Source organism: Mastomys coucha, unplaced genomic scaffold (assembly GCF_008632895.1).
Source record: "Mastomys coucha isolate ucsf_1 unplaced genomic scaffold, UCSF_Mcou_1 pScaffold15, whole genome shotgun sequence".
Lineage (NCBI taxonomy): Eukaryota > Metazoa > Chordata > Mammalia > Rodentia > Muridae > Mastomys > Mastomys coucha.
The window spans coordinates 31202323-31222378 of NW_022196897.1; the positions used below are offsets into that span (position 1 = coordinate 31202323).

General features: G+C 38.6%; 1 protein-coding gene across 2 annotated transcripts in view; it reads left to right on the forward strand.

Moving 5' to 3' along the window:
* The window catches only part of Kynu (kynureninase), a 128646-nt gene extending 118336 nt beyond the window's left edge, over positions 1-10310 (forward strand). For both annotated transcript variants that reach the window (XM_031370146.1, XM_031370147.1), the window contains exons 13-14: positions 5549-5779; positions 7296-10310. In XM_031370146.1, the coding sequence (XP_031226006.1) occupies positions 5549-5779; positions 7296-7418 (354 nt within the window). In that variant the 3' untranslated portion in view covers positions 7419-10310. The remainder of the gene's footprint in view (positions 1-5548; positions 5780-7295) is intronic.
* The last annotated feature ends 9746 nt before the right edge of the window (positions 10311-20056 follow it).

The following is a 20056-nucleotide window of genomic DNA, read 5'->3' on the forward strand; positions in this document are numbered from 1 at the left end:
AGACTTGATAACCTCCAACTCAGTTGTCTCCACCTTTGGAGTGGGTTGATCCTAGCCTGTGAGGTCACACCCTCTATTTTAGCAAACTATCTGCACAGAAGGGAGTCACATTCTTCTTTATCCTACTATGCTGAATTAGAACCAAACACATCAAATTTCCACTCTCAGACTCTGAGAGCTAACTCTGAGTATTTTTCCCTTTAAGACTTAAATGTAAACTTACCAAAAGAAGCTCGGCAGACACCCGAAACAGGGCACTAATTCTCAGCAACTTCTTGAGTGCATTATCGCTATTCATTACCAAGGCTAGATTCTGGCCAAATGATCATTATTTTTCCTACTTTTAGCTTTTGTAGATTTTAATTCAAATATAGTTATGTTAATTTCCCCCCTCCCTTCCCTCCCTCTAGTCTCCCTTTCCAACTTATTGTATGTCCCTCTCTCCAAAAGACAGCCTCTTCTTTGATTATTGTTATTAAACACACTATTCAAGCCTTGTATTGGCTAAAGAGGTTCTGAAAAATTTTTCTTCCTCATTTTTAATTGCAAAGAATTTAAATTACAAAATAATGCATACTTCCGTCTGTTATCCTAATTCCTGTGTGTTTCTGAGCCATGTCAGGAAACACTGGGAAGTTTATGTTTATACGTCGTGTTTGTCTATTACTGGGGGTAAACCATGCTTTGGAGAAAAGAAAGGAAAATGTCCCAGGGAAGGGAATTTGAGGGAGGGGCTACAAAGTGAGAAAGGCATAGTAGTCTGGGGAGAAAGGGGATGAGGAGAGCAAGCTAGGAGAACAGAGGATAAAGGAAAAAAGAAATAAGAAGAGAGAAGGCAAGGACTCATCTTACTAAAATATGGCCAATATTTCAATGAAAGAAATGATTTAACCAGTTTGTCTCATCTACTTAAAAAAAAAAAAAAACCTATCCTATAAACATGAAAAACAAGTGGAAGACTCTATACTTAAAAGCCAACTACACAAGGTCAGGAAGATGGGTCAGCAAGTAAAGTGCTTCCTGCACAAACTAGAGAAGCCATGGAAATGAAGGCAGAAGTAGCAGACAGAATCCACGGTGTTGTCCTCTGACCCTCACATGTGAACCACCCACGGCATGCATGCTTCCATCCAATACATTTAAACTTGTATTGCTATGGCTTTGTTTACAACTGATATCCGTAAAAGTGGTTCCTATCATCAGCTTCCAACTGTTACTTCCTTCCTGCTGGATGGCAGTCATTCGTAGAGCCATTTAAAACACACTGTGCTGAGCAGGAGCAGAGTGAGCCTGGGAAGGAACTGACACTCCATTCCACAGTAGATATTAAGCATGACTGCAGATGAGCATAATGAAGAGGTTTACAGCAGAGAATCTCAGAAGTTTCTTCAGTCCTCTGAAAACTAAGTTGGAAATTTTTTATGTGTTTTCATCCTTATGTTCATATTTTTATATAGCAAAGAGTACACAATATCTACCTCTGCTCAACATATAATATTTATAATGTTATAAATTGTAAAAAAAAAAAATCTGGTCAAAAACACAAGCTAAGTTTTCAGGTTGATTTCATGGTGATGAAGGTCAAGACAGCACCAAGGACAAAATGCAACGTGTTTCTTCACAAGGCTTGGAGACTTAAGTTTGAAATTTTAAGAGAAGCCAGATAGGAATAGTGGCTAACATTTTATATACCAACATTCAGAAGGCAGAGGCAAAGATTGGTGGATTATCTGTGAGTTCTAGATGACTAAGGCACTGTCTTGGATTGAATGAATAAGTGGATGGATAGATGGGTGGGTGGGTGGGTGGATGGATGGATGGATGGATGGATGGATGGATAGATGGGTGGGTGGGTGGGTGGGTGAGTGGGTGGCTAGGAAGAAAGGAAGGAAGAGAAAAAGAAAGGAAAAGGGAGAAGAAAAGTAAGAGAATGAAGGGGAGAGGAAAGGGGAATTAAAGAAAAAATATTTAAGGAAAAAAAAGAAATCAGAACAATGGAAAACTCTACACTCTACATGTCTGCCCTGTTTAATAGTATATAACCTTCCTAAAGAGGGTTTGTTATGGGAAACGTTAAAAAATCGGCACCATCCCGTGCTATACCCAGCTACTCTCTGCCTGTGGTTTCTCTGCCTCTAGGCTAGCCCCATTCAGTGGTCTTTCCTGCTCTGGTTCACCTGCCTCAGAGCCACCCATACCTTCTCAGCCATTTATCTCCTGCAGCTAGTTGTCACAAATCCCCTTAATCCAGTAAATCAGAACTCTAGGAGCTTATAATTAATCAGTCAGATTTATATCAGTAAATTCTCACCCCACAAAACGCCCACACAATGAACTCAGAGCCCATTAACATTGATACAAGCTGCCCACCTAGATTAGACAAGTTATCTCAATTATTCTATCCTTTTATGATATTCATAGCTACCTGTGGCTATTCAAAGCCACACGGACGGAATCTGGATCATCTTCCACTCCCTCCATCTTCCTTCCTTGTCTTTTTCTCTCCCTGCCTCTGTCTGTCCTTGAAAACCTTACTTCTGCCTCCCTTTTCCACTGCCCAATCACAGGCTTCTTGTTGTATTAATATTTAAATTAATTTGAATAATTAATTAACTCTGCTACAAGGGTCTAACCTTCCTACCTTGGGTCTAACTCCTCTAACCTGAGGATGTAATCTTCCTAGCCTTGGGTTTAATTTACATGGTAACAGCAAGTAGATATGCCTGAAAGGAATTCTGTTAAAACCTATAAGATTTAAAAATTATGTTTTTAACTTCCTATAATTAAACACACACACACACACACACACACACACACACACATTGATTGTTGAAAGAATGAAATTTTTAAAAAGCAACAGGGAAATCGGGCATGTGTTAATTTCTCATCTGACTCCTATTAACAATCCTTTGCTTTTTGTTTTATTTTGTTTTGTTTGCTTGTTTTTTGTTTGTCTGCTTTTCCATGCTGATGAGCAAGCCCCTTGTATTTTTGGCAAATATTCCGGTACTAAGACTATCCCTAGCTGTCTTAATAGTTCCATGTGGAACTTCAGAACAGACTTTTTTGCTCTATGAGGCCACTTGGAAAAGCTCAGACCATGTGGTTTGAATGCAGTCCTGAGTATTTGCAGGTCCGGTCCCCAGCTGGTGAAATGGTCTTAGAGAGGAGGTGGAGTTCTGCTAGCGGAAGTGGGTCATAGGGTGGGCCTTAGAATTTTAAGGTATGTTGCTGCTCTCTGTCTCTGCCTTGTTCTTGAATGTAGACACACTGTGACTAGACCCAGGGCACTACTTAAAACTGTCAGCAGGTGTAAATGTTGCTTCTTGTCTGACATCATGTCACATTTAACAGAAAATGTGACTCATCTGGTCACAGTACAGAAAATGTGACTAAGAAGCCGATAGCCACCTTTGTTGTAGCTGTGAAATGAAAAATAATTTTGTATTTATTTTTCTGTGAAGGAGTAGCTGTTTTGTAATATAAAAAATAAAACTGGATGACACTGGAGACAATGAAACTTTATTTATAAAAGAAATCAGTAAAAACAAATGCCTCTTTTTTTTCAAGCCCACTACAAATGTTAATTGACAGTCTCACAATACCTTCATGAATTACTAAGAGTGACACTTTGCCCTCCATATGCATAGGATCTCCATTCACAGAGTCTATACCCAGGGGAAAACATTCTCCTCATACAGACTTAGTTTTATTTTTTTTTCTTCTTATCACTATGCCCAGATGATCCTGCATTTACAAGTAGCCATACAGCAATTGTGCTATATTATGTACCATTAAGTATGATCTTTATATATTATAGTGTATGAGAAAATGTGTCAACATCACATGAAAATCCAATGCTATTTTATTTTCTGAACTTGGTTGTCGAGGGTTTGGTTACCTGCAAGAGTCCTAGAAGCAGACAGAAAGGGATAACTCTGTTTTACACATTATCCTGTGTGCATGTGTGGGGGCTAGTTGCTGAAGCAAAAGGTTTTATAGAATTCTTTACTAAACAAAACATTTTGAGAATATTATAATCTCCAAGGAGAAACGTGTGCTAATGCATCTCATACATACATAGTCTTTGTTTCAAACCTTGTAAGCCATGCTTGCCCATCTGTTTCTGCCCTTCAAGGAGCATGCTAATCTGAAGCCTCCCTGGCTTCCCAGAGGCTCCAGCCCCACCAGCATCTGGTTTTGCACAAGAGAATGAAAGTCCCAGTAATTTGAGTCCAACATCCTGAAGTTGGAGATGTGGTACCCAAACCTCACCAAAGACACCTGCACCTGCCTCTGCCTTCAGCTCTCTCTGCCTGCAGCTGCCTCGGCCTCAGCTGTCTTAGCCTAAAGCAGATAGATGCATTTATTCTTCTCAAACAGTACTTCAGCAATTTCACAACCACATTCACTAAAGAACTAGAACAGAACCTAAAGAACTAGAACAGAACCTAGCCTCTGCCTGCAGCTGGTCCTTAACTGACTAAGATAATCTGAACTCTCAGCAAATCCAAACCTTAGACACTATATCCAGAGAAATCTTTGCTGACTGTGTCAAGTCTTATTAAAATGCTTTCTCACTCATCCTGTTTCACGTCTTGATGAAATCCAGACACCGCTAAATGACATCACCATATTTGTTCTTGATATTTTAGCTTATGTTAAAGCAAAGGACATTAAATGGCATGCCATATATGTCATGGTGTTAACATGACCTCCAGTTCTTACACAGAGGATACAATTTTTAAATAAGACAGAAAAGCATCTCTGTTCCTGCCCTTAACATTACCACATGATGTAGACCCTTGTCACTCACTGGGATAAGCCCATCAATATTTTACACAAGTGCTAGAGTTTTGCAAGGAAAAGAGAGGTGGAAGGGAGTGGAAGGGAAGGGACTAAATTCCTCAGCCGCAGTAAATATTTATTTAGCTTCCCTGAGAAAATCAACTTTATAATTTAACTTAAGGCAAACAAACAAGCAAGCAAAGAAGAACAAATAAGAAAACAAGCCAGGTGGTGGTGGCACACCCTTTAATCCCAGCACTCAGAAGGCAGAGGAAGGTGGATTTCTGAGTTTGAGCCCAGTCTGGTCTACAGAGTGAGTTCCAGGACAGTCAGGGCTACACAGAAAAACCCTGCCTCTCAAAAAACAAACACCTCAAATCTACTGAATTTGGGAAAATGTAGTGTTTAGCAAGACATTATAAACAACACCAGCAACTACCTTTACACCTGGATTTGTCTTGTTTTGAGCTTTCTGTGGACCAAATTACAGACAACAGTTGAGTATCCTAAAGCAAAATTGTCTTTTCTCACAAACATTGTTTAAAGAGAAGTCACACATATTTGCTGTCATGGAAACTACCTTTGCTATTTAATGACAATGCATTTAAAAGATAACATGTTTTACTAGAAGAAGTATTTTCTAAAATGTGATGGTTTTTGACTTGATCAAAAATGAGAATGTCCTTTCTGATGTGTGATTTACGTTTGCATTTGCTTCTCTGTAAATCAGTAGCCACTACTAATCTGATGTGATTCTCAGGTCTTCCAGCAAGCAACTATGACTGCACTGAGGAGAAAATCCATTCTGCTGACAGGTTACCTGGAGTACATGCTCAAACATTACCACAGCAGAGATAACACAGCAAACAAGGGGCCAATTGTGAACATAATCACCCCATCCAGAGCAGAGGAACGAGGCTGCCAGTTAACGCTGACCTTTTCCATTCCCAAGAAAAGCGTTTTTAAGGAACTAGAGAAAAGAGGAGTCATTGTATGTATATAAGTTTGTCTTGGATTTCACCACGGTTTCTCTTTGGGTTCCAGGTTGGGATGAGTCTTAAGGTATTAAACTTATCCTTTATTGCATATCCTTCGAGTCAACCAATCAGGATAAGTCAAACATCAACTTAGCACTCAGCATGAGCCCTGATGGGTAGCTACACAAGTCCCTTGTCATTTCTGATCAAAGGGAATAAATAGCAAATCTTGCTTTTGAAAAATAGCCTTGTGTTATTGACACAGATTTTTTAGTAGATAAGTAGGGTTATATTTCATCAGACTCAGTGAAGATAAAGTTTTCACTAGTTTGGTGTCTAAACAAACTATATATATATATATATATATATATATATATATATATATATATGACATCAAAAACATAAATACATACATACTTTCATATATATCATGTCATATATACAAGTATTTTATAAAATGTGATGGTTTTTACTTGTTATATATATATATATATGGTATAATTTATGGAGTTAAAGATAAATCTTCTTATACCTTATTGAAAAAATAATACAAACCACACTCTTTTGGTTGATTAAACTAAATTACTCTCACTTTTATCAATTCAACCAAAAACAATGTGGTGACATTTCTCAGAAATGAGAATAAGACAAAGAATGTTTACTGTGGTTTTAAGCCTGTGCTGTTTGCATATGATAAATTTATGTAGGCTTCTTAGCCTCTTGAGGAGATGTGATGTTACAGTTACATGTTACAGTTTTAAGGGAAGAGGTATATGGGCTGGGTTGCATTCTACTCATTGGTACTCACAGCTTTAGAAAGATTACCCTATCTCAGGCCTCGTGTTATAGTATGGACACTCTAAACCAAACTGAGCCCCTCCCAACTTCTGTGCTCTGGGGAAATCCATGCTCCTTTGTCTTGAGACATTTCATCTGTGTTTTCAGTTTAATAACACTTCAAAGAGTCATTATAGGAATTAAAAAGGATAGCATACAGAGACTATATTCACTGAGAGCTATAATGGACATTTCTTAATAGTTGGCCATGGTGATGACCAGGCTGGTTAAATTATGTGATCCTCCTTTCAATCCCATATGCACTCCCTGGGACATATAGACAACTCCTATCTCCATGGTCAGGGATTAGAGAATTAGTGAAGGGTGGTATCTGAAGCTCTTAAAATCTCAGTGAGACCAAGGGTTCTGTCCATCCTGGGGCTTACCCTCTCGATAGCTTTCAAAGACTTCCCAACTTTCAAAGAGATCTTCCAATGACTTCAGAAACATAATTTGGACACTCCCATGAGAACCCACTGTTAGTGTCATTACTAAGAGGATAGTTTAGGTTAACAGAGGTGTAGAGTTTTACTAACAATGACAAAAATAGGTGTTCATGTATTAAGTTTGAGGGAAGTCATGATCTCTACAGAATTTTGTCATGAAAGTAGAATTTCAATGTATGGACACTGTGAAGATGGTTGCTTTATTTTTATTTTTATTTTTATCTTTATTTTTCTTCTCTCTCTCCAGTGTGACAAGCGAGAACCAGATGGCATTCGTGTGGCTCCTGTTCCTCTCTATAATTCTTTCCATGATGTGTATAAGTTCATCAGACTGCTTACTTCCATACTCGAGTCTGCAGAAAGAAACTAGCCATGTTTTCTAGAATAATTCAAGTAAATCTCACCGGAAGGTGCTGGAGTTTTCACTTCTATTCACTTTTAGACATTAAAAAGTCTCATGAAATTGATTGTGTAGAAATGATAATAATTATAAAAACTTACATAAAACCTGGTACATGTTTTAGTATCTGTCACTGAGGAATGTGGTGTCCTCTGGATTACAAGGTCACACTTTACTACAACCTATAGATGACTCTTTTGATCAGCTGTCACATTCCACAGTCACTGAAATGTTTTCTCTTTAATCTGTAACTGAATTGACAATATAATAATGTATGTAGACTTCTTGTATAAATATTGGAAGTATTACTTTAATTTTGATATGGAAAAAGTTTTATTTTAATATTTGTAACTGAATCATCTGAAATATGTTTGATACTATGTTTTGTCTAATTCCGGAAAAAGAAAACAGACTTTCTAAGCTGTAACAATTTCTCTCTCTCTCTCTCTCTTTCTCTCTCTCTCTTTCTCTCTCTAGTGTGTGTTTGTGTATCTATGTGTGCCTGTGTATACCCATGTAAGTGCTATGCATAAAGAATGAGACTACTTAGCCCTATGTACTCATGTGAGGCCAGAGGTCAACATTGGACATCTTCCTCAATCACTGTTTAAATTTTTATTTATTTATTTATATGTGTATGGGTTTTTTGACTGCATTATGTCTCTACATAGTGTGCATGTCATGTTTACAGAAGGTAGAAGATGGCATCAGATCACCTGGGACTGGAATTACAGAGCCACTGTGTAGATACTAGGAACTGAACCCAGATCCTTTGGAAGAGTAGCCAATGCTCTTATCCTTTGAAACATCTCTCCAGCCCTTCCACCTCATATTTTGATACAGGATTTCTCCCCAAACCTGGAACTCAGTCCTTCAACTAGTGTGGCTGGCCAGTGAATCTTCAGAGTTTCTCTGTCTCTGCACTCCAATGAGTACTAGGTTACAGCTGTACACTGCTGCACATACATTTTTACATGTCTACTGAGATCTGAACACAGTCCTTATGGTAGTGCAGCAACCACTTCATCCACCAAGCCATCCCCCAGTTATTGGTTTTTGATGCCACTATTAGTACGCATTTATTGGCAAAGTATTCTAAATTTGCATGTATAAAGAACAAATTATAATGATTTGATAAACTTGAATGAAACACACTTGGTCAGACATATACTTTTGATGTGATAAATAGTAAGGTATGAAACTGTGCCAATAGCTAAGAACACACATAACACTCTTGATTACCTAGCAGTTCAGTTCCAAGTGTTCCACACATATCTTTATTAAAGTACCAAAGCATTCCACTGTATTATTTTACCTTCATGAATGGAGTGGCTATCAGGACCTGGAACCTCATCCTACATGAGGCTATTTTTGAGCCTCACAGTGGTCATCAAAAAGGACATGGTTTCCAGCTTCAAGGAAAATAGTACCTACCCTAGAGCTCTACCAGTCATCACAGAAAAAATAAAATAAGTACTTAATTACAACTGGTAGCACCTCTTAAAGATGCCCTAGCTGGGCTAAACATTGTGCCTGGTAGTGTTCCTTCAACTTGACACAGGCTGGATTTATTTGGGAAGAGGGACCTTCCACAGAGAAAATGCCACCACCAGATTGGTCTGTGAGCAAGATTGTGGTATATCCAAATTAATGATTGATGTGGGAGGGCCCAGATCACATGGGCTAATGCTACCTCTTGATACGTGGGTCTGGGTGCTATAAGGCAGTCTGGGAAAGCTATGAAGAACTTCCAGTAAACATTATTCCTTCATGGCTTCTGCTTCAGTCTCTGCCTCCAGCGTTCTGTCCTGACTTCCTTAGATGATGGATCACAGGCTATAAGGTGAAACAAGCCATTTCTTTCCAAGTTGTTTTTGGTCATAGTGTTTTATCAAAGCAATAGAAACCTTAGCCAAGACAAATGCTATAACCAAAAATGACTTAGGGAAGAAGTGGTTTATTTCATCTTATAGGGCAGAGTCCACTGTTAAAGGAAGTCAGGGCAGGAACTCCAGCAGGAGAGGAGTTTTAAGCATAATCCATGGAGGTGCTAGCTTGCTGGCAGGCTTCTGTTCAGCCACCTTTCTTACAGAGACCCCCAGCCCATTTACTCAGGGATGAGGTCACCCACAATGTCTGGGACTCCTATATCAATTAGCAATCATATTAATACCCATAGACATGCCCACAGGCTAATCTGCTGGAAATAATATCCCAAATGAAACTCAGACAAGTCTGGACTTGTCAACTAGAAGAGGGTATGTAGATGACACTATGAGTTGGAAGACTTAAGATTGTAGCAGGCCTTTCCTTTTCCCATCCCCTCTGCCTTGCTAAACTGTTATATTACATTCTGAAAGCCTTCCACCAAAGTCTCTTCCATTATTTGGCCACTTTTCCCCCTTGAGTTGAACCACCAAATAAGCCAACTCATCCTAACACAGGTTTCCCCTTTTCCCTTTATAAACCTCCATTTGCCTATGGACCATATCTGTCTCCTCTCTATTCATGTGCAGTCCTTTGTCCTTCCAGGATAAATATTTCTTTCACCCCTCCCCCTTCTTCCTTTTCCTTTCTGCCTCATCCTGTATCTCTGGTCTTTGTCTCTTATTGTTTGTCTTTTGTCCATTGGGGCAAAATATAGCTCCTTTGTGCTGAGAACTTGGTCTCGATGTATCTTAGGACATCCTTTGTTTCATAACGTGCATAGTTGAGTAAGGTGCTTATGAACATGATTATAAGATTACATTAAAACTATCTTGTGATAATTACACTAACTAACATTTTATCAAATTGTAAGCAGAAACTATGGTAGAAATTCTCACAAGCCACAGTGAAGTTGAATATTACAATCCTGTTCGTTGCGCTCTCTCCTCAAATCACTTTTGTAAAGTTTTTTGGTTTTCAAGAATTTTACAGTCATTTGTACCAATGAAAAAGAATTAATTTTACTGTGTAATAGCTGTATTTAAATGTAATAGCACTGAATATACTCAGCTGTTTTTCATCGAACATTTAGAGACAACTTATAAATCAACTTTAAGTTTTAATACATCTGAGAATATTTTTCTAGGCATTTTCAAAAGCTAATTTTTCTTGTACCTTTTTCATGGAGATTATTAGATAAACTATATTTTTTTTCTCTTTTATAATTCCATTTCTTTTGTGAGTGAGTGAATGTGTGTATGTGTGTGTGTGTGTGTGTGTGAGTGAGTGTGTGTGTGTATGCGTGAGTGTGTGTGTGTATGTGTGTGTGTATGTGTGTGTGTATGTGTAAATCTGTGGAAAGAGAAGGGCTGTATGTCACCTTTTGTGTACCCTTCTGGCTGATTTCTATTTTCTTCCATCAATTCTAAACTGCCTTAATGACAACAACATAGTAGGACCTGACATCTGCTCAATGAAATCTCTCATCTTCTTTTCTTTTTTAAAGATTGCCTTGGGTATCATGGGCCTCTTTAATTTTACTTATAAATTTAGAATATATCCAAATAAATTTAGAATAAATGTATTGTGCTCTATAAAAACTCCTGCTGGGATTTCAATTGAGTGGCAATTAAATTTTAGCTCAGTTTTAGAAGAATTAACTCATTTCAGCATTGATCCTTCTTACTCAAGAACATAATAGTTATTTCCATTTATTTATGACTTGTTTAATGTTTTCTGAAAAGTTTTATTTTCTGTATTAGGGCAGTACACAGTCAGAGTTCAGCACATTCCTGAAGGCCTCTAATACACAGTTGTATTGTATAATACCTTTTATAAATGTTCACAGACAGTTGACACTGCACAAATGTTCAATTGATAGGTACGTTTTGAATTTTTATTTAAAATCTAACTTTTTACTGCTCACTTAGCAGTGGAATCTTGTATGCAGGAAGTCATCATCTACCCCATTTCTGTATCCTTACTAATTTGAGAGATTTATTTATTTTTCTTGTTTCTTTATTTTGGATTAAAGTGTATCTTATCATTTTATCACCCAAAAGCTAAATGATTTATACATATAGTTTCCAGGTTTTGGAAGGTTATAGAACCTTTTGGGTATAGGGTTTAGCTGATAGATGTCAGACTATTAGGACACCTGGCTTTTTTTGTTTGTTTGTTTGTTTGTTTGTTTTTCAAGACAGTGTTTCTCTGTATAGCCCTGGCTGTCCTGGAACTCACTGTGTAGACCAGGCTGGCCTCAAACTCAGAAATCTGCCTGCCTCTGCCTCCCAAGTGCTGGGATTAAAAGCATGAGCCACCACCGCCCAGAGACACTGGGCTTTGAAGAACTTTCTAGCAATAGCTACTCTCTACATCCTTCATGCCTTAAGTTGCTTCTTGTCAGGTATCTGGTCAGAGCAAATGAGAAAAGTGATTAATATAATATGTGTATACATGTATGTTCAATGTGTTTTATTGTTTGATTTGCATAGAAGCAGTTAATTTATTCTAGCTCCCCCAATGCAGGTGCTAGAGTTAAAAACCCAGGACCTTGTCACTGCTAGAAAAGTCCTTCACTTTTGAGCTACTCCCAGCACTTGGCTTCTTGCAATAGAGTCCCACTCTACAGGTCAGGCAAGTCCCATTGGCTTTACAGACTTATTGCTTCAGGTAAATGCACTGCTAACCTGTCACACCCTACCAATTTTAATGCACATGCTAGACAATGTTTAAAATTGTTTGTTTTCCTTTTGTTCTCTTCCTGTGGCCTTATTGGGCTAGGTGTGGCTTTTTTACTGTGGGAGTAGACTTTAAGATCTTCTATGCTCTAACTCTGTCCAGTGTGGGGTGCCTTCAGATCCAAATGCAGAACTATCAACTCCTCTAGCACCACTGCCATGCTTTCCTGCCATGATGATGATGGACTAAACCCCTGAAACTAAAAGCCACACCCAATTAAATATTTTATTTCATAAGAATTTCCTTGGTCATGATGTCTCTTTACAGCAATAAAATCCTAAGACAGAAATTGGTACCAGGAGTGGGGTGGGTTTTTGTTTAGAGTATTGTGGATTATTAGACTTTGGATGAGAAAAGCAGCTGAGCTCTTTATGTGAGGCTTAATGAGCATCCTAGAAGGAACATGGAGGAGAGTGGTGTTGAGGGTGATTTGACCTGTGTGAGTCTGTATCAAGATGCTTCAGAGGCTAAAAATGTTAGTATATGGCTTAGAGAATGTTCTTGTGATATTTTGACTAAGAATTTGGCTGCTTTTCATCCTTGTCTAAAAACTTTGCCTGAGGATAAATTGAAGTGTATTGGGTTAATTGTGCTGCCAATGGAACTTCAATACAACCTAGTAAAAACAGAAAATGAACAGATAGAAGAGAAAAGAGGGTACCAAAAAATTGAATGGAACTAAGTTCTGTGTTCAAGGAGATAAACACATCAAGGAATGGAATAAAGGGAGTGGTGACTTTGGCATAAGACCTCACCCGGCTAAGCCTCAATTTGTGAAAATGAAAAAGAAAGGAATTATAGAAAAGCTACGATCCAGGTGTGGTTGCACACACCTTTAATCTCAGCACTCAGCAGAGGCAGATGGATGACTGATTTTTAAGGCCAGCTTGGTCTACAGATCAAGTTTTAGGACAGCCAAACTTAGGCAGTGAAGGAAAACATAAAAAACAGAAATCTTGTGAACAAGGGAAGCATGTTCCAGCCATAGCAAGCAGCAGAAATTAGCAGTTTTGAATACATGGTTCTGACTTTAGAGTTAAGGTTATAAGAAAGGGGTTATGGAATCTCTTTCCATGGCTAGGGAAAGCCAGTGATAACAGGTACATGGGAGACTGATGGTCCTGATGTTCTATTGCTTGTGGTTTTGCAATTGTTTCTGAGTTTCTGTACTTAAGTTCTATCTATCTTTGATAAGAGATTTTAACCTACGTGTAGCTTGCATATAATCCTACTGGCCTTGTGCAGTAGCTGAAGGGATCCTAGGAGCTTGGGAGCTAAGACCAAGAGGAGCAGTAGTGAGTGATAAAACTCCCAAGATTTCATGTAGTGACAAAAAGTTCACAGGAGGATGCTAAGAGTGACCTTGGGAAATCTGAGTGGGAGGTGCCAAGGGCAGATGCTATCAACCCTGGAGCAATAGCTAGATAGTCAAGAAGACACAGAACCAGTGTTGGTTTTTTGTTTTTGTTTTTGTTTTGTTTTTGTTTTTTGAGTCAAAAGATGGAAGGATCAGTAGAAACTAGAACAGAGATACTTACAGGGTCTTCCAAGGTAACTGGGGAGCCATAGGAGAGTAGTGTGTGGGCCAATAGAGTTGTGAAGGAAGAGTGCTAAGAAAGGCAGTAGCAGAGTACTTGCTGAGACAGCGGCAGAGGGAAGTTGATGGGAGGACAGCATGGGGAGCTTCAGGAAGTCCCTATGGGAGAAGCAGGAGAGCTTTCTGAATTCTATTTTTAAGAATTGTTTAAATCCTTTTCATCTAATTTGCTTCTGCCAATTTTCCAGAGTTATTGACAACATGTTAAAGTCTTCTGTTCAAGTTTACTAAAGTATATGGATAAGAAAACAGGAGCCTGATATAGCTGTCTCCTGAGAGGCTCTGCTATAGCCTGATAAATATAGAGGTAGATGCTCAAAGCCAACCATTGGACTGGGCATGGGGTCCCCAATGGAGGAGTCAGAGAAAGAACTGAAGGGGTTTCCAACCCCATAGGAAGAACAACACTATCAACCAACCAGACCTCCCAGAGCTTGCAGGGACTAAACCACCAACCAAAGAGTACACATAGAGGAAACCATGGCTCCAGCCCCATATGTAGCAGAGGATGGCCTTGTTGGGCATCAATGGGAGGAGAGGCCCTTGGTCCTGTAAAGGCTTGATACCCCAGTGTAGAGGAATGCTAGGGCTGGGAAGTGGAAGTGGATGGGTGGGTGGGTGAGGAAACACCTTCATAGAAGCAGGAGGAGGGGGGATAAGACAGGGAGTTTCTGGAAGAGAAACTGAGAAAGGGGATAACATTTGAAATGTAAATAAATAAAATATCCAGAAAAAAAGGAAATAACAAAGAGGACTCCTCCCCCCCCCAAAAAAAAAGAAAGAAAGAAAGAAATTATCAGGAAATTCAGTTTCTCACTCTTACCTTAGTATTGCCTCTGCTGCTAATAGTATGCAGTGGCTCCTAAGGGCTCATTTACCTTGGCCAGTCTTAAACATTGTGCATTATTGTATGGCATGAGTCCCAGAAGACTACTCATAAGCATGGTGACACCGATAGAAAGTCTGTATGAGCTAGCTGGCAATTATACTGGGTGTTTGGGATTTAAGACCAGTCACCAGCATTTCTCAGGATGTGTTTTAAACATACACACAAAAACACATCCTGCGTTGACACTCCTCAGTTAGCAAGAACAGTTAACCAAGCACAATCAGAGAAGTTAAAAAACACAGATAGTACACTTAGGGAGTTCACAGAACTATGAACTTTACTGGATTAGGTCTTTGTTCAAAGCCTGAGAATACTTCCATCATGGCATCAGTAGTGCTAAGGTCTGAAGCCTACTGTGGTCTGGAGTCCTGTCACATTCCCCAGTGGTTCTACTGGCATGAGTCCAATTGTGGAGTCATCTGAATGCAAGGGATTATGGAGTTATATTGTCTCCTCAGCACTGACAGTTTAACAAAATTTATTCTCTTCTTTACAATGCTAAGTAGGCAGAAGAACAATTGAGGTCCTTACAGTAAGGGTTAGGAGCAAGAGGATAAATGACTCAGCCATGGCTGTAAATAGAGTAGTTAATCAAGGGGACAGGGAGCAGGGGCAAAGATTGGTATCAGTTATGAGACTCTTGTCAATGACTGTGACTAAAGTTTCTCTAATGATTTCTGACAAAGTGGCTTTAAAACGTCAAGAAACATCCTCGGCTCATAATAAGGAGGTCCAATCCTCTTTGATCCTGAAGAACAAGTGTGGATGTGACTATCTGCATGGCACATTATACTCTGCCTCAATGGGTAAAGGGGTGGCATCAGAAGAACAGCTGATAGCAACACCTTAGATTGAATCTACTCCAGACCCGAGTCTACAGAAGATTTCAGAAATCAACATTGAGAAAACTCACCCTAAATAACGCCCAGTTTTCCAAATATGCAAGTTTAATTTTATTGTCCTTCAGTTAGAAGGCAGTTTTTACAGTCACAGGCATCTAATGTACTGCCTAGTGAAATATTGCCCCTCCTTTAGAGACTCACCTGCAAGGAAAGTTGAGATGACTCAACTACATTATGTAAAATGAGAGCTGAGGAGACAGCTTAGAGAGTGGATTACTTTTGGGGTACCTGAGTTCAGGTTCTGGCATACATGTCAGAAGGCTTATAACTGCTTGTATATCCGGCGCTAGGGAATTCAATGTATTGGAACTCAATGGGTACCTGTGCTCACAGGTATTTGCCAACTCCAATACACACATAGTTACAATTACAATAAAATCTTAATGTAAAATAATTTTTAAAATGAGACTGTTTTAATGGAAGACTCTGAGAAAAAGGCAAATGACTTGACATTTCACTCCTTCCTTGACCTCAAGTGAAATTTCAGTATCATATTTACATATAATTTTAGGTGAAAAGAAATGTATTTTTGTGCCAATATTTATTATGATGGGGTCTTAACATTCTCTCTCCCCATGTGTAAAAGTATCACTCCATGATGATTTCTGCACATTCCATTGTGTTAAAAAGCCAACTTATCAAGAGTCGAGGCATTGTAGTGATGCCTGTGTCTATGGACACATTTTCTGTGGGTTAAAGTAAGTAGTTGGATCAAAGTCAGGACATAGATGCTACAGCTGGTCTGGGGAAAAATGGCAATTAAGAGGGAATAAAAAGAACACATACACAGAGAAAGAATTACAGACAGTCTTTTTTTAGGTAACAACAACAGATCCAGACTGCTTGAAACTGGTAAATCACTCCAAATGTCTCATTTTTCACTGAATGCTAAATAATATTGCAACTTTGTAACCATGCATTGGTTATATTGAAGACCATATTAACTTATTTCCTATAAATGTATTGTGTATACTATTATAAATTCTACTTGTTATCTTTCTTACATTTCTTTGTCTCAACAGAACTCAGGATGTTTGAAGCAATGCTACTTAAAAATTAAGAAATATGACCTTTGAATGACTGTACAGCCAAATCTGGCAGTTCAGTCTGATTTATGCAGGCACGTCTGTGTATTTTAATGTGTGGAATCTGTGTCACTATGTATTCAACACATAAACTCACCTCTACCAAAGTAACACTGAAGTAAGGCAATAGGAAACATAATGTTTTAAAATAGTTTATCTGGTAAAGTAGGTAATTTGTAAACACTTAAGGAGAGAATGACTTTGGGATAATAATAATCTGCACCACCAAGTAATATGACATATTGGTCATCTAATTCATGGAAAATCATATGGAGTAAATAAGAGCAGGAAACAAACACAGAAAGGCCCTCTCTCCAAGTGGTGGGAACCAAGTGGGAGGATGGAGATCAAGTACCCAAAGCTGGAAAGGATGAAATCAGCACTGAAGAAGGGTGAAACAATGAAACTGCCTAGGGTGGAAACCTGATTCAATTCAAAGAACCATTGACAAGTTTAGGTTTGAATTATTCTGAATGTAGACTGTCATTTCGGAGGGCCAGACTGCAGGCACAATGGGAGACAGATGGCTGAAAAGCTGGAATTAGCAGACAGGGCCCATATCTCTTTCTCCAGTTGGTACAGCCAAAATACTTGAAGTGACAGGAGTATGCTGTCCAGAGAAAAGGAACTTGTGTAGTATCTGGGTTCAGGGACATAAGTGTCACCCAGGAGAGATATGAGTTATTAGCTGAAAAAAAAATGGGGATGCAAGGAAAGTTTTGCATTATAAATAATGAAAGTTTTTTCCACTCAGTTTGCCTCTTGGAGCTTGAGAATTAATGCATATTCAGGTTGATACCCACCCTTCTCCAACCAGGAGGTGAATATACACTTTTCTCAGGGAAAACTACCTGGTTCAATTGAAGTATATCCCTATGTAAATACTTATCTCCATGAGTTCTGCTTTAAAACACGAATGGACTTCACAGTATCAACAGATCACCAGTTGTGGTATTTAAAATGCAGGACCAGGTCCAAGGAACAAACTGAAAATAGTTCAATGAAAACAGTCAAGAGGAAGCACAGAAAAATAAAGATTCTAAAATTAATATGCATAGAGAAAACATGGAGGGAGGTTGAAAATTAAAAATGCAATATGAAAAATTATAAAAATAACCCAAGGGAATTTTGGAATAAAAAGTTGAGAAAATGTCTCAAAAAATGAAAGCATTTTGATTAGATGGTCAATTTTAAAGGTTAATAATAAGAAAGATTTTCAGTTTAAAATTCTGTGATGAGAGGCAATGAGGTGTCTCGGTGGGAAAAGGCCCTTGCTGCCCAGCCTGAGGCCCAGGCTTCAAATTCCAGAGCCCACAGAGTGGAAAGTAAGAGCTGACTTCCATGGGACTCATATATATGCATACATGCACACATACAAACACACAAAAATAATTGTGAAAACATTCCTACTATCAGCAAAGCTAGCAGTTACTATGAAGATGCCTAAGGCACCTTGGATTGGTGGTTAAAAGTACTTGCTGCTCTTCACAGAGGACCTGGGTCCAATTCCTAGCATTCATGAGGTAGATCATGATCATGTGTAATTCCCGTTCCAGGCATAAGGTGATCTCTTACGACCTCTGAAAGCACCAGGCATGCATATAATGCCCATACATACTCGCAAGAAAAGTACTCAAACACATAAAAATAAAATAAATAAAAATAAATGCAAATAAAATAAATTTAAAATAAATGAGTAAAAATATGAAGTGGGATCATTATTATTCACTTCATGGCAATGAGGTTAGAAAGATTGGAAGAACCTGAGGGCAGAGGTATTTGCAGCAAAACAGTATTTACTGGACATGACAGTATATCTGCTTACATAAGCTTAGTGGTGGGACTACACATATCAGACTTGCACAAAACCAGTGCAGCCAAAATGCCACATGAACTCCTACTTATAGCTAAGGAGCTATTGGCAATTGAGGGCTACTAGAAGAGAGAGAGTCAGTTTTCTTCATGGTCCTGAGAGATTAACATTGATCTAATAGATGGAACTTCACAATGCACATACAGGCTGCACTAAGGAAAGTCAACAGGTATCAAATAAAATGAGAGACTGTTAGAGATGTTGGGAGGAAAAATGTGGGTTGAGATTAATTGGAGAATAATTGGAGGAAGGAATGGTGGTAGATTTGATCTAAACATATCACAAGCATTTGTTAACATTAAATAAACTATTTTAAGAATATGAAACCAGGATGTGGTAACATATACCCGTAATACCTGCGGTTTTGAGGCAGAGGCAGGGGGATTGCCAATTCTGGCCTGCCTGGGCGATGGACGTAGGGTTACTCTTGTGATGAAACATCATGATCAAATCAACTTGGAGAAAAATAAAAGAGTTTAGTTGGCCTACACTTCCATATCACTGTTTCATCATCAAAGAAAGTCAGAGAAAGAACTCAAGTAGGCCAGGAATCTCGGAGCAAGAGCTGATGCAGAGGCCATGAAGGAATGCTGTTTGTGGCTTGCTCATAATGGTTTGTCCAGCTTGCTTTCCTACAGAACCCACTAGCCCAAGGTTAGCACCATCCATAATGAACTGGGCCCTCTCCCATCAATCACTAACTAAGAAACTGAGCTATTGGCTTGCCTACAGTTGGATCTTATAGAGACATTTTCTATTCTGAGGCTCCCTCCTCTCTGAAGACTTTAGCTTGTATCAAATGGACATAAAAGTTACCCAACACAGTAACCCAGTGAGATTCACCCTGCTTCAAAGTATAAACCCACGAAGCAATATGGCTCTGAATTATAACAGAAACAAAAGAAGCAGTTAAAAGCCGTCATCTTGCTGATAGCCAGAGTAGAAGTAGGTGTGTGAGGGGCAGAAGACCACAGATTTCGATGGAGTAAATCAGTGCAGAGAAATACTTCCCTAAAGATTAAGCATATGGATCCCAAAAGCAAAACACAGAGTTCAAATGGTGTGCCCATCACTTCCTAGTTATGTTTGCAATAGTTATTTACCTTCATTTCCCTACTTGGAAAAATTGAATAATAGTAGTACTGCTTCATAAGTCCATACAAGAAACTAGCTAAGTAATACCTGTCACACCATATTAATATTATAAGTTACATGCAGCTGCTAGCCATCGACATGGACTCTTTTGATATAAAAATGAAAGAAAATAACAAAAGACTACACAGAATAGTCAAGATGGATGAAAGGTCATTATAGTTAAAAGTTGAAAGCTTATAAATAACCTAAGATGAAATATGGCTGCTTTAACTTAAGTATAATTTTACTATCTAATATTTAAATTGTTTGTTAATTCTGCCTAATGATGGAAAACGTGCATTATTTCAGTGTGGAATACCTAGGATATAAATTTTAAATGGGTTTTTGAAAATGGAAATCTCATTTGTGAAAGGAATGGAACTGGTCCAACAGGTTTCAAACTAATAATGAATTGACAGAGGCTCTCTAACAGCCGTGCTAGCAGTTCGGATGAACGTTC